Source organism: Oryctolagus cuniculus, chromosome 5, assembly GCF_964237555.1.
Source record: "Oryctolagus cuniculus chromosome 5, mOryCun1.1, whole genome shotgun sequence".
In the NCBI taxonomy this organism is placed as follows: Eukaryota; Metazoa; Chordata; class Mammalia; order Lagomorpha; family Leporidae; genus Oryctolagus; species Oryctolagus cuniculus.
Window position 1 is genome coordinate 41,580,943 of NC_091436.1, and position 15,857 is coordinate 41,596,799.

Below are 15,857 nucleotides of genomic sequence, written 5' to 3' on the forward strand. Positions count from 1 at the left end.
GCATGCTATTTAGGTAGAACTCAAAGAATCCACAGTCTGGAGGATTTTACTTGCTCAAAGCTTTGACCTCAGTTGTGCAGATTCAGCAACTCAAGGCATCCGGCGTCGACTAGGCTCAAGCACTGCCTCACACAAGTCAAAGGCTATACTGTAGAAATCCGAATGCCAATGTAATAATTGCAATTAGAACTGTTACTGTCAAGTTGATTAAAATTCCTATGTCTTGTAGTTAGGGCACCCAGGCTGATGGTGTCACTGATGGATGAGCTAATAACACTGATTAAGACTTTGTGTATTAGGTTATAGCTTTCCTTTCTCACTAGGTTTAAATTTTACTCTAAGTTTCTAGACTACATCCTTGTTTCCTGTTCTGACTGTGGTCATGTATTTGTAGTTGATGCCTTCAGGAACTGCTTCTCCAGCATTTGTATTGAAGGCCCAGTCTGTTTTGTTTATCCATCTGTTACAGACCTGTGCTTTGATACAATACAGTGTAAATGAGTTAACAACCACGAAATAAAAATATAGATTTTCAAAATGCAAGTACAATAATTATTTAATTCACTGGACATAGCTTTTCAAAATTTCTGTAACAATCCCTGAATTTTTACTCTCAATTTCTGAACTATAATTCACCAGCAGAATAATTAATGAAATGCTTAATTAGTGATAATGAACTGATGGAAATATATGGTAGAGTAAATTTTTTGTTTGTTTGTTATGTATGGTAGGAACACATTACAGTAAATTTGAATCTCTCTATAATCATTGCCCTCAGACCATCTATGTTCATTATATGGGACATGAGGAACAAGTCTCTGATTTTAAATGGGTAGACGAAAGCAGCTTTATTTAACATTTAAGGTATAAAACATAGACAAATATGTAATGTCTATAAAACATACTTGAAAGCAAGTCCTCGCTAAAAAAGAAAGCTAAATACTAATGTGATAGTGTTCCTGTAAGAAATTATGGTATTTTTTATGATATAATTTTGAGTGGATAAAATTTAGGAAATTTGGAATATTATCTGGTCAATAATAGTGGCAGAGGATGTAGAACCATTGATTTGTTTCACCAGAGACACATTTTGTGGCTATATGGGAGGGATATTTATTTCATATGCGCACATGCCAAAATTCCATTGTTCTGATAATCCTTGACACAAAGACCCACAATAATGACTTCTTTTATAGCAACCACTTGCAAATCCTATTAGTATCAGTTCTTAAATCTATTAACATAATAGTTCTTACTATTCAACAAATAAGTTCTAGCTAGTGTGAAATTGTGAATCATTCTTCCTCAACCACAAAGCTTCGTCACCTGAATGTCATGCTTGTCTGTCACTCAGAGTGGTTGGAAGATGGGATTTTGTAGTTTCTGGCCCTACTACAGCTTTAATCTGGATTTCTTATTTTTGTTTTGCTCTAAGGTCTAGCCTTTCCAATTGCCAGAGGCTTTTATTGCTTTTCCATCCATGTTCAGATATGTTAAGACTCACCAGCATTCGCTACAGCACTGTCATATTTCCATCTTTGGGCTCACACCTCCACTTCACATGAAGAACTCCATATTCAAAGAGTAGAGAGATCATATGGTAATACTTCTAGAAGTGGCCTCCTAATATAGCATATGCCTCTATATTTGCTGTCAAAAATACCAACTGAAGATATAACTCATGCTAAAACCTTGAGTTGACCATGCTTGACATTTCTAATGTACAAGACTACCATTATATTAAAAATAATTTATTATAATTTTATGATGAAGGTAAGTTATGACTCAACATCCCCTAAGGATCTAGAAGTGCAAAACTTTTATGCTATGGGTATACAAAAGTGTAAATATAAATAAGATAACTACTCTGGAAACTGATAATAAATATCAAAATGTACATAGTATCAGTGGTCAATAGATAATAGTCTATTAGCTCTTTGTGTCTCCATTAGAGCTCTTATGAGGAGACATAGAAAGCGCTATTACAATATGGAGGAATGAATTACTTCTTATTTAGGTGTGGCATCGAGGAAATTTTTAAAGGTAATGCAAGCTGAGTCTTTAGGTTTGGCTGGAATTTTGATAGATTGGTGAGGAGGTAAAGGGATGCATTTGTGTTGAGGGGAGAAAACCTCCAAACAATGTACTTCCCCCTTTTCTGACTGCCACACATTTTTAACTTTGTAGAGAAGATGGAAGAAAATCTATTGAACCAATTGTTTTGGCTGTTCTTATGTGATCACAGCATTGCTTATATGGATTGTCAAACAAGGGATGAGCTCATAAAAGGATATTAATGTGTCATTTTTATTGAGCAAAGTAGCATTATAGAAAAGGTGATTTCAAAGGCACATGGCTCTTTCATTACAGCCTTCAGGGATGATGTTTGATCACTGAAAACAGGCTGCTTTGTTCCATCTTTCTCTGATGTTTGGCATTATCCTGAATACATATGCTCTGACTTGGAAAGAATCAGTCTGTAAAGATTTAATAGATTCGAGACTTGCATATTCAAAATCCAAGTCTTGTGGTAAAAATGAAATGAAATCTATTTTAATATGTATGACTATATATACATAAACATATTTCAGATATATATCTCAGAAAAATTTTAAAAAGCAATGGTAATTATTATATGTATTTGTTCTGAGATTATGAAAGTTGGCTTTTAAAAAATTTACCATTTTGCATCACCCCTAAGGAAAACATATATTATAAGAGGCATTATTTTGGTGGTTATAAGGTACAATCAGCTTTCCAGTTTCAAGGCTTTGAGATTTGCTCCATGCTGCTGTGACTTAGCAAGGACTGAAGTTTCCAGTGCTGGGTGCCTGTGAATACTCTCTTTATTAAAAGTGAATTAACAACCCTCTTGGTTACAAAAAATTGAAAGTCACAAAATATTAAAGAGAAATACTAAAGATTATTATGTGTATCAGGTCCTTTTCCTTATGGGCCAAAAGAAATGAATTTCTTTTTATTTATTTATTTTTTAAAAGGAGAGAGATGCTTGGCAAGAGACCTGAAGAGTCAAAAGCTTTTCGTGCGGTGACTAAAATTTACAGAATGCTCTCTCACAGAGAATCCCCTGGCTTCTAGTCCCTGTCAATTGATATGTAATCTCACACAAGTTCACCTTTTCATTTTGAATTTCAAGTGAACCTTTGAAAGCAGGATGCCATTCCCGGTTGGCTAGTTTGATATACCTTACATCTTTGAGTACAATTAAACACTCTTTGCATTGAAATTAAGCCCAACAGGCATCAGCTCAGGTAGGCTAGGTTAAATTATGTTCCATTTCATGTGACACAGAAAATCTTTCTATGTCACTTCCCTACTAACAACCTTTCCCTTTCTCTGTCCCCGCTTAGAGTATCCTCCACCTCAATGACCCAGGCTGCTTCCTCTGCGTGACCTGTTCTCATTCTCTAGTTAGTTTTTACAACAATCTAAAAACAGAGGCTATTTCAATTGCACATTTATTGCCAAAAGCAAAGCTTTATAAACTTTATGTGCTTATAAATCATCTGGGGATCTTGTTAAAAATGCAGGTTATAATTCACCAGGTCTGGGGTCTGGCCAAGATGATAACAAGCTCCCAGGTGATGCACTAGACCATACTTTGGGTAACAAATATCTAGAGTACCATGGACCTCTCATTAAATTAGTGTTTGTTCCTGGAGCCCGGGTAACCAGAAATGTAGGCTATCCCTTTTTCATGTTTGTCCTTTCTTATTTACATTATGTATATATAATATATTTAAATTTTATTCATTTACTTTTATTTGAAAAGGAGATGAGCAGTTTGTTATTCTAACTGCTAGTTAACTCCCCATATGTATAGAGATGATCAGGATGGGGTCAGGCCAAAGTGAGGGGCCCACAACTTCATCTGGTTCTGCTATGTAGGTGGCAAGGGCCCAAATACTTGAGCCATCATCTGTTACCTCCTAGGGTGCACATTTAGCAGGAATCTGGATTGGAAGCAAAGACACAGGGACACAAACCAGGTTCTCCAATATGGGATGTGGACATCCCAAGTGGCAGCTTAACTGCCGTGCCATATGCCTGCCCTTCAGTTTACATTTTTGATACAGCAAACTGCTTGAAGTTTCTGGAATATATCAGGCTCTTTCACATCTTGATACTTTATCAAATATTATTCTCTCTGCCTGCCCTTGTATCTTGTAACACTTCCTTTACCTTTAAAGTTCAGTTCCGCTGTGGTCTCCTCCAGGAATCCTTCCCTAATCCCTTTGCCATGTAATTGCTTGATGAAATGTCTCTGATATGCTCCCACAATGCCCTGTAGTTCCTATATTATAGCTTCTTCATAATCTCTTGCAACTGTCTGCCTACTTGTCCAATCTTTGGAGAGGGGGAAGAGATTATGCATTTTATTTCTAATACCTTACTGCCAATCCCAATGCCTGATACATTAGTAGCATTTTATTAAAGTTTACTGACTGATTGAAGAGGGGAAGTTGACTTCTTGTCATGTAAAAATATGGTGTAATATTTTGTCTCATAAAGTTAAAATTCAATTGGGAGTAATAAAAACTATATTCATAAAAAGTTAAGTACAGGGTGAGATAATACTGAAGATATAAAATGTTGTGTGTGATTAATTGCCGAATGAGGATCATAGCAGATAGCTATGCTGAATCCACTGGAGGAAAATGGCTCTGTGGATTTTTTAAAATCAATTTTTAATATCTTAATTTGTTCTACAAACTATTTGAACCTGCTGATAACTCCGTGTATTAGAGTTAATGAAAGTGTAAGCACAGGCTCATACACAGTTAAGGGAATGGTTTGGGAAAAGGAGGGAATTGTGAAAGTGTTCACCCAGCCCGAGGAACAGATTAGTGTGTCTGCAAAAGTGCACCTCACTGAACAGAGGACGTCAATATTAGGGCACGGACTTTCCATTTCCGCTCTGCCCCCAAGGCTGACTCCCACAGGGCGCCAGCGTCTTCCTTGTCCTCTAGCTTCTGGTGGGTTGTGGATCATAGGTTACTTCAGCCCTGGGAGAAAAATGAAGTCAGGAATTTTATCTTATTTTTTGGGAGGAGGAGCGGGATGGTTGCCTAGAACTGGCTGTGCCACTTGGAAAATTGCCTGTATGTTAAAGGTTTCAAATTATTCTAATTAGAATGTCCCCCTAGAACCCTGGGCTCATACAGTTTACATTTAGTGTGGTAAAAGAGGAAACAAATAATTTTGGAGGTAAGTAAAAATTAACTCCTCAAAAAAAGTCCAGTATTCTCAGAGTTTGTGTATATCAGTCTTTAGTTGACTGTTCAATTGTAAAGAAATAATATGTCAAAGATGGAGTCCCGAGTTGGTCCCTCTTCATAGGGAGCAGATTATCTCTATCTTTGCTTCTTCTCGTTCCTGTTGTCATCTGGTTATTTCACTGCTCACTCTCTGTGTGGCTGAGGATAGAAAAGGAATTTTTATTTATTTATTTGTTATTTTTTTTGACAGGCAGAGTTAGACAGTGAGACAGAGAGAGAGAGAGAGAAAGGTCTTCCTTCCATTGGTTCACTCCCCAAGTGGCTGCTATGGCTGGCGCTGTGCCGATCCAAAGCCAGGAGCCAGGTGCTTCTCCTGGTCTCCCATGCGGGTGCAGGGCCCAAGCACTTGGGCCATCCTCCACTGCACTCCCAGGGCACAGCAGAGAGCTGGCCTGGAAGAGGAGCAACCAGGACAGAATCCGGCACCCCAACCGGGACTAGAACCTGGGGTGCTGGTGCCGCAGGTGGAGGATTAGCCTAGTGAGCCACGGCGCCGGCCAGAAAAGGAAATTTAATGAATGAAAGTGTAGCTTCAGCATCTATGATAAAAGGTTTGTCAAGAAAGAGACTGAAATCCTGAACAAAAATGAAGTGTCCGTTTATCTGGCTTGGACTGCCCCCTATTGCTGTAAATATACCAGGATTTGCTTCCAGTTTATCAAATACCACAAGATGAATGTGGGCAAAAAGTCCTATATTCATGATAGCGAAGAGAACCAGGTGGGTTGAACAATCAGATTATCTTAATATGGAGCTCTGTGTGCAGTCTTCGGATTTTGGATCGTCTCACAATGCTGTTTGCATACTTACTTAGAGCATTGGCGTGTATGAGCCTAATTCTGTGACCCAGCAAAAACAGATCATAAATTCGAGCAGAAGACATGTTTGTAGGCTGACCTTGGAGAGATGAGCTAAGGGTGCTGAAGAAATATAAACTCAATTTACAATAATAAAGAAAAGTGCTTGTACTTTGCCCAGTGGATGAAGTGAAAATCTAACATTTTTTTCTGGTATATGCTGAATGTTTTATCAGACTTGATTAAATTCCTCTTTAGTAGGAAGCTAAGGGAGAGACTGAGTACAAACACTTTGTATGAGGCTTTTGACTCCTCTTTTGCCCTTCACTGTGTAATTCTTTTTCTAAAGTGGCTTTTACTTTTCTTTCTTTCCAGGCTCCATTTATGAAATGTTTGGAAATGAATGCTGTTTGTCAACAGGAGAAGTGATTAAAATTATTGGTCTCAACATTAAGAAGATCATAGCTGAAATCTGTGAACACATTGAAGATTGTGAGCCCCCACAACCATTTGAATTGCCTATGAATTTTCCAGGTACAGTTGCCACTGCCTCTCACTAATGAAACTATGCTGTTAGTCGTTATATATTCCTCTACAACTGAAAACAATGAAAAAGTGAGGCTTTTTATTTCTACTCCAGGACAGGAGGTGAACAACAATAACAAAACCCCAGAATGCTTATGGTTCAGTCATCTTAAGGACTAAAAGAAGGTGAATATTATCTAGGTTTTAAAATAAATGTCTTTCAGGCCGGCACCGCGGCTCACTAGGCTAATCCTCCGCCTAGCGGCGCCGGCACACCGGGTTCTAGTCCCGGTTGGGGCGCCGGATTCTGTTCCGGTTGCCCCTCTTCCAGGCCAGCTCTCTGCTGTGGCCAGGGAGTGCAGTGGAGGATGGCCCAGGTGCTTGGGCCCTGCACCCCTTGGGAGACCAGGAAAAGCACCTGGCTCCTGGCTCCTGCCATCAGATCAGCGCGGTGCGCTGGCCGCAGCGCGCCAGCCGCGGCGGCCATTGGAGGGTGAACCAATGGCAAAGGAAGACCTTTCTCTGTGTCTCTCTCTCTCACTGTCCACTCTGCCTGTCAAAAAAAAAAAAAAAAAGTCTTTCAATTAAGAGTTAAAGTTTTGGTCAATAAAATATGTGGTGAGTTCCAACTATATGCTGAGTAGTGAGAATCAACAAATTGAAGGCACAGAACTAGTTAACATCACTAAAACATGTCTACTCTTTGCTTTCCATTTGCTATTACTGCAGTTCCCTGGATAATTTAATGTTCCTACTGGTCTTAATGAAACGTCTTACCTCTTTTTGTCTCATTACCTCCACTCAGAGTTTCAGAATCAGCTCAGATATCATGCCATCGAGAAAATTTTTGCTGACCTTCTATTCTAATCTAGATATCTCTCTTTTGTGTTACCACAGTGTCTTTGGCACTAAGAATGAACCTGATTGGATAGTCATTAACTTTTTCCTTGTTTGTCTTATTCTATAGATCAGAGATTGGCCAACTTTTTCTATAAAGGGCCAGTTAGTAAATATTTTGGGCTTTGCAGCCAAATGGACTCTGTTACAACTACTCTACTCTGATGCTGCAGCATGAAAGCAACTGTAAATAATGCAGAAACCAAATAACACGACCAGGGCTTAACAAAACTTTATTTAGAAAAGCAGTGGCCAGCAGGATTTGTCCTGTCAAATGTAGATTTTGAGCTCTGCCTGGACACAAATTCCTTGGTAGATCAAATATTATATATGAAACTTTGTATTTCTAGTAATAAGTATGTTTCAGCATAGACAATGTGCTTAATAATTATTTATTGAATGGATAATGGGTAGTAGAAGAGAACATCTGATGGGGCCGGCACTGATGGGGCTGGCACTGCGGTGCAGCAGGTTAAGGCCCTGGCCTATATATACCATATGGGTACTCCATTTGAATCCCGGCTGCTCCACTTCTGATCCAGCTCCCTGCTAATGCTGCTGGGAAAGCAGCAGAGGATGGCCCAAGTCCTTGGCTCCTGCATCCACACGGGAAACCCAGGAGAAGCTTCTGGCTCCTGGCTTCAGAGCTGTCCAGCTCTAGCTCTTATGGCCATTTGGGGAATGAACCAGCGGAAGGAAGACCTCTCTCTGTCTGTCTCTACCTCTCTCTGTAACTCTTTCAAATAAATAAAAAAATAAATCTTAAAAAAAGTGCATCTTATAATAATTTATAATATGTTTCTTAATATATTTAAAGTTTTCTTGAGTTCTATAGGAGACTTAAATAGCATCAGATAATCAGATACTGGTTTGGATTTTGGAATTATTGTATTTCAGTTTTCACTATCCTTGTGTTATTGGGAAGAATAACTATTGAAATATAGTTAAAGAGTTTAGAATGCTATTTGGCATATAGCCAAAAAAAGTGCCAGCTTTTATTGCCATTATTAAGATTGTTCAAACTATTTCTGTGATATTCAGTAAAGCTTTTCAGAGAATGTTATACTTGGTATGAATCTTGAAGAACAAAAATAACTCTGCAAAATGCCCTAGTATCTCACCCCTTTCATTTGAAAATTACCCATTGTTCAGTTCTACATATTCCTTCTTCACTCTCATCCTTTCCAACAATAGTACTCAAACTTGACTGCACATTGGAATCACCCAGTGAGCTTTAAAAAATCCTGGTGCTCAGGCTACTATCATGAAACATTCTGATTTACTAGGTCTTGGGTGAAGTCTGCTCACAGGGTGAGCTTAAAGCTTAAGGGTGATACTAAAGAGCAGTCCTAAGTTGAGAACCATTGCTTTATAATAAGCATTTCTAAGAACTCAAATTACATCTAACAACTCCCTTGTTTGAATCATTGTAGTCTTTCCTGCATTAATCACTGCATTTGTAACATTTTCTATGTAATCGAGCTTATTTATGTGCTTGTCTACCTAACAACGTCTACCTAATAGATCACAAGATTGCTCAAGGCAGAATATGACATGGTGTTTAGGAGAATATGTATATAATAAATATTTGGTGGTGTAAATGACTAGAGTCTTCTGATAGAAGATGCATTTCTCCTTATAGTGAAAACACTTAGCTGTCCATTAGGAGTTTAATTTAGATGCTATTTAAAATATCCCTTTGAACTTTCAGTTGACATGATAATCTTGCATCAATAGCAACAATTTGAAAAATATGTCTAAAATCCAGTTTATTGAAAGGATCAGGGATAAAATGGAGGAGGAAAGTGATTGGTGATGCCTAGGAAATATTTTCCTTCAAAGAGGACTCCTAGATGGTGATGAAAGGGATCCCAAATAGAGGAATAATCCTGCATCAGTACTAGAATGAAAGATAAAAGTTGAGTCCACTATTTTTTTTTTCATAAATCTCAACAGCAATCTATAATTCATGCTATATTTAAAACTTTCAATTTAAACTCCCAATTAGATTTTAGACTCAAGAAGTCCAGTATTATTTTATAACATTATTATTTGAGAATTTTCCGCATTTTATTTTGTTAGTAATTTTTTATATTTAAATTTTTTTTTTTTATTAAAGAGTGCAGGTTTCATGCATTCCATAGAATTCCAAGAAGACAACCACACTTCTTTCCCTCTCATCCCTGCCCAAAACCCTCCCTCTCTTCCTTCTCTTCCTTTCATCAGTTTTTGCAAAGAAAAAAAATCGCATAATTTTAATCCACTCTCTATTCATAGGATTAGTTCCCACTAACCATAATATTCAACAATTAAAAGTAGAAACACAATAGTTTCACAGGAGTATAAGGGCTAAAAATGACAATCATATCACAAAATATCTGTTTCATTCCTATACATTTTTTGTATTCTATATTAACTACCACAAAAGAGAGAAAACATATTTGTCTTTTTGAGACTGGCTTATTTCACTTAGCATAATTGTTTCCAGTTGAATCCATTTTGTTGCAAAAGATAGGATTTCTTTCCTTTTTTTTTTTTTTTTTTTTTTTTTTTGACAGGCAGAGCTAAACAGTGAGAGAGAGACAGAGAGAAAGGTCTTCCTTCTGTTGGTTCACTCCCCAGATGGCCGCTACAGCCAGTGTGCTGTGGCTGGCCCACTGCGCTGATCCGAAGCCAGGAGCCAGGTGCTTCCTCTTGGTCTCCCATGTAGGAGCAGGGCCCAAGCACTTGGGCCATTCTCCACTGCCCTCCCGGGCCACAGCAGAGAGCTGGACTGGAAGAGGAGCAACCAGGACAGAATCCAGCGCCCCAACCAGGACTAGAACCTGGGGTGCCAGCGTCGCTGGCGGAGGATTACCCAAGTGAGCCATGGAGCCGGCCAAAGGATAAAGATAGGATTTAATTCTTTTTCTTTTTTTTTAAGAATAGAAATTTTTTTTGTTTGTTTTTAAGATTTATTTATTTATTTGGAAGTCAGAGTTACACACAGAGAGAAGGAGAGGCAGAGAGAGAGAGAGAGAGAGAGAGAGAGAGGTCTTCCATCCAGTGGTTCACTCCCCAATTGGCTGCAATGGCTGAATCTCTGCCAATCCGAAGCCAGGAGCCAGGAGCTTCTTCCAGGCCTCCCACATGGGTGAAGGGGCCCAACCACTTGAGCCATCTTCTACTGCTTTCTCAGGCCATAACAGAGAGCTGGATCAGAAGTGGCGCAGCCGGGTCTTGAACCGGTGCCCATATGGGATGCTGGCACCTCAGGCCAGGGTGTTAACCCACTGTGCCACAGTGCCAGCCCCAGGATTTTATTCTTTTTTATGGCTGAATAGTATTCCATAGTTTATATATACCTCATTATCTTTATTGAGTCATCAGTTGATGGATACCTGGTGGATTCCATGTCTTAGCTATTATTAACTGAGCTGCAATAAACATGTGGATTCAAATAATTTTTTCATGATTTTGTTTCACTTGGATAAATTCCTAGGAATGGGATAGCTGGGTCATATGGTAGACTTATTTTCAGATTTCTGAGGAATCTCTGTACAGTCTTCCTTAATGGTTACACTAGTTTACGTCCCCACCAACAGTGGATTAGTTGTCTTTTTCTCCACATCCTCACCGATTTCTTGTGTTTTGAATTTTTGATGATAGCCATTTTAGCTGTGGTGAGGTGAAACCTCCTTGTGGTTTTTATTTGGACTTTCCCTGAGAAAATCCCACTTAGTGTGGGTGGATGATCTTTTTATTAGATTCAATTTTCTACTTTTTTTCAGATTTTTGCATGTATGTTCATCAGGGTTATTTTTCTATAGTTCTCTTTTTTGACGTATCTTTGGTTTAGGAATAGGTAATGCTGGCATCATAGGAAGCATTTGGAAGGCTTCCCTCCATTTCAATTGTTTTGAACAGTGTAAGAAGAATTGGGATTAGCTTTTCATGAAATACTTGGTAGACTTCAACCGTGAAGCCATCTGATCCTGTGCTTTTCTTTCTTTACCACTGGGAAGATCTTCATCATTGATTCAATCTCAATCATGGTTATTGGTCTGTTCAGATTTTCTAAGTTTATATACCTTATTTTTGTAAATTATGTGTGCACAGAAATATATCAGTTTTTTCTAGATTTTCCAATTTGTTGCCATAAAACTCTTTGTATTAATGTCTTATAATTCTCTGTGTTTCTGTGGTGGCAGTTGTAACATCTCCTTTTTCATCTCTGATTTTATAACTTGGGCCTCCCTTCTACCTTTCTGGTAATTTGGGTTGATGACTTATCCATTTCCTCCCTCCCTCCCTCCCTCCCTCCTTCCCTCCCTCCCTCCCTCCTTTCTTTCTTTCTTTCTTTCTTTCTTTCTTTCTTTCTTTCTTTCTTTCTTTCTTTCTTTCTTTCTTTCTTTCTCTCTCTCTCTCTCTCTCTTTCTTTCTTCTTTCGTTCTTTCTTTTCTTAAACAGCTTTTCATTTGTCTTGTCTTTTGCACAGTTTTTATTTCTATTTTGTTTTTTTCTTCTATAATTTTTATTTATTTTGTCCTAGTAATTTTGGATGTGATTTATTCCTTTCTTTCTAGGCCCTTGACATGCATTGTCAGATCAGTTATTTGATATATTTCCAATTTTTTGGTGTAGGGCACTTATTACTATATACTTTTCTACTAACACTACGTTAGCTGTGTCTCATAAAGTTTAATATGCTATGTTGTCATTTTCAATCATTTTGAATAATTTTTGATGTCTATGTCTCTTTTGATTTCTTTTATGATACATTGTTCATTCAGAAACATGTTGTTTAGTCTCCATTTTTTGTGTATTTCAGGAGTTTCTTTTGTTGTTAATTTCCAACTTCATTCCATTATGTTCAGAAAAATTATACGACATTATTTCCATTTTTCTGAATTTGTTGAGACTTGTTTTATGACATAGTATGTGGTCCATTTATAGAAAGTTCCATGTACTGCTGAAAACTGTGTATTTTGCAGCTGTGGGATGAAATGTTCTATGGAGATCTATTAGATCCATTTGGTCTGTAGTGTATGTTAGCTCTGTTGTTTCTTTATTCATTTTTGTCTGATTGATTTTTCCATTAATAAGAATGGGGTGTTGAATTCTTATATTATCTATTGTATTGGTGCTTATGTCTCCCTTTAGATTCATTAACATTTGTTTTATAAAACTGTGTGTCCTCACATTGAGTTCATATACATTTATTATAATCACATCTTCTTGTTGAGTTGACCACTTAACCATTAGTTAATAACTTTGTCTCTTTTAACAGTTTTTGTTTTACGGTCTATCTTGTCTGTGATGAGTGTAGCTACTCCTGCTCGTTTTTTTACTTGCATTTGTATGGGATATTGTTTTTCATCATTTCACTTTCAGTCTGTGTGTATATTTATTGATGGGGTGTGTTTCTATTTGTTTCTTGAAAACAAATAGACCCTTTTTATCCATTTAGCCAGTCTGTATCATTTAATTGTAGAATATGGACCATTTACATTAAAGGTTATTATTGAGAAGCAATGACTTGGTCCTACCATTTATCTATAAATAGTACTATTATCTGTTTTCAATCTTGCTTGTTCTTGTTCTGGGAAGTTTTTGCCTTCACATTATTTTGTGATACTGATTATCTTTTTTCATCTCTCTGTAGTACAACCCTAAATATCACTTGTAAGGCTGGCTTGGTGGTGAAAAATTATTTCAATTTTTGCTTGTCTTGTAAAATCTTTATATTTCATCTTCATTTATGAAATAAAACTTCACTGGTACTGTGGGCTGGCATTTTGCCTGTAGCATTACTGTTGAGAAATCTGCTATCAATATGAAGGGAGTTCTTTTAAAGATGATCACATATTTCTTTCTTGCAAACTTTTGGATATTCTCATTAGGTTTTATAATGTTTATAATATGTCATGTTGAGGATCTTTTCTGATCATGCCTATTTGGAGTTCTCTGAGTGTCCTGTATTTGGATGTCCATATATTTTTACAAATTGGGGAAACATTGTTTTTATTTCACTGAATAGGTTTGCTAAGCCATTCTTATTTTCCTTGTCTTCAGAAATGCCTAACACCTATTTATTTGATCATTTGATGATATCCCATAGATCTTGAGAACTGTTTTTGGTTTGTATAAATTTTTCTTCTTTTTTTTTTTGTTTGAGGTATTTTAAAAGAACTATCTTCTAGATTCCATATTTGTTCTTCTGGATCCCCAAGTCTCTTGCTCAGGCTTTCCGTTGTATTATTTTTATTTGACTTATTGAATACTTCATTCCTAATATTTCTGTTGAGTTTTTTTTAATATCTCTATGTCTTTACAGAATTTCTCGTTCATGTCATGTATTGATTTCTTTATTTTGATGAAATATTTCTCTATTTTTCTGAGTAATCTTACAATTATTCTTTTGAAAATTTTTTGAGGTATTTCATCAATCTCCATTTGTACACAATACAATGTTGATGAAAGATTGTGTTACTTTTGGGGAGATATTTTCTCTTCCTTGTTTATGTTTTTTTGTTTCTACATTGATTTTTTAGCACATCTGGGGTATCTCTAGTTACTGTCTCCTCTGGAAGATTGTTTTTATTTTCTCTTTTTAAAGATATATATATTTATTTGAGAGGCACAGTTATAGAGAGAGGGAGAGACAGAGTGAAAGGTCTTTCATCTGCTGGTTCACTTCTCAAATGATTGCTATGGCTGGAGCTGGGTCCATGTGAAACCAGGAGCCAGGAGCTTCTTCTGGGTCTCCCATGTGGATAAAGGGGCCCAAACACTTCCCTGGCCTTCCCAGGCCACTAGCAGAGAATTAGATTAGAAGAGGAGCAGCCAGGATATGAACTGGCGCCAATATGGGTTGCCAGCACTGCAGGTAGAGGCTTAACCTACTATATCACAACTCTGGCCCCAGGAGGATTTTTTCTTAATTGAGAACTTTATTCTGTGGAAGTGTGCATTGGGAGCTTGGTGAAGTGCCTAAGGCTTATACTTGAGTTCCATAAATGTGTGCTTCATGGGGCCAGGGAACTCTGGCCACTTGGGTTGAGGCAAGAGTCCTAAATGACACCAAAGTTTGGTGAACCACTGAAGGAGATTCATGGTGCCAATGTACTGCACCCAACCAGGCATGCGCATCATTCAGAGCACCAATCCACTCCTCAGCGTATTGCTTGATCCTTTCTTGAGATCTGTCCCCAGTATGTTGGAAGCTCTGAGTCTTTGTAGTCAGACCAGGTGGGTGCACAGGAACCCAGCTGCAACCGGTGACTCTCTCACTTCAATGGCATATGCTCAGAACTCCCACAGTCACAGGGTGCATGGAGTCCTTTCTCCACCTTGCAAGCTGCCTTGTCCTGGCCCTAGTTACCTTCAAGGGCCACAAAACTGCCCACTGTTCCCGAGGTCTGGACAGTGTTCAGTTGCAGCTCTACCTCAGGAGCTTTGGTGAGGGGAGGGGAGGGAGTGCATCAATGTGGCCTCACTTCATGGAGCAAAGTAGCCACCAAATTCTGACCAGTTCTCCAGACCAGACTCACGATCAGTGGGAACTGTGGAATTCTCCCTCAGTCAAAGCCACGAGTGGCAATGGCCATGCCGCTGCCTCTCCCCTTGCCCTGGGGAGATGGCACTTCTAAGCCAGTGGATGGTGTGGTAGATTCAGGAGTGGCTGGCAGTGGTGTGGCTCCTCTTTCCTTGCTGCTCCATGGAGTCTCTGTTCTATCCTTTCCATTCTCCACTGAAATTTTTTTCAGTTCCCTAGGATCCTTGCTTTTTGTTTTCCTGGTCTCTCTGTGACTAAGCTCAGTGTGGCTTCCCATTATTCAGCCATCTTGGATCTTCCTCAAGAAAGTTCGCTTTTTCCCAGCTGAAAATTCCTGCTTCTCCTTTACTTGCTGTTCAGGTAGAGGCTCAGAGTAGTGAGAAATATGTTAATGACATTCTATGTCTTTCTTAGCCTGTGCGCCATCCTAGACACATGCCCTGTTCTGTACATGTATGTGGCGATCTAGAGTCCGGGGGATGTGTTGCAACTTTCAGTGTCCTTGTGGGCATCTCATTTACCAGGTTTTCTTTTTAAACATTTGCGTTCACCTGTTGCTTTCCCCACCACTGCAATCACAAAAGTTAAACAACTGTCTATCATTTAGTTGTTTACTTTTTGACAAAAGCTCAGAGGGAGTCTTTTCCCTCTGAGGAGTTAACAATGAGATTAGTTAAAGAGAGCCTGGAAAGTATGATTTTCCAGGGAGAGACAAGACATGTCAAGTAATTATAGTTTTGGGGGATTAAGCTTTGAATGATTTTTTTTTTTTTTGCCATACTTGCTATTTGTTGGTTTTCA

General features: G+C 38.2%; 1 protein-coding gene across 1 annotated transcript in view; it reads left to right on the plus strand.

The window, feature by feature from the left end:
* Nucleotides 1–15,857, plus strand: part of THEMIS (thymocyte selection associated) — a 210,914-nt gene that overhangs the window by 46,169 nt on the left and 148,888 nt on the right. The window contains exon 2 of the mRNA XM_008263480.4: nucleotides 6,473–6,631. Within this exon, the coding sequence (XP_008261702.3) occupies nucleotides 6,473–6,631 (159 nt within the window). The remainder of the gene's footprint in view (nucleotides 1–6,472; nucleotides 6,632–15,857) is intronic.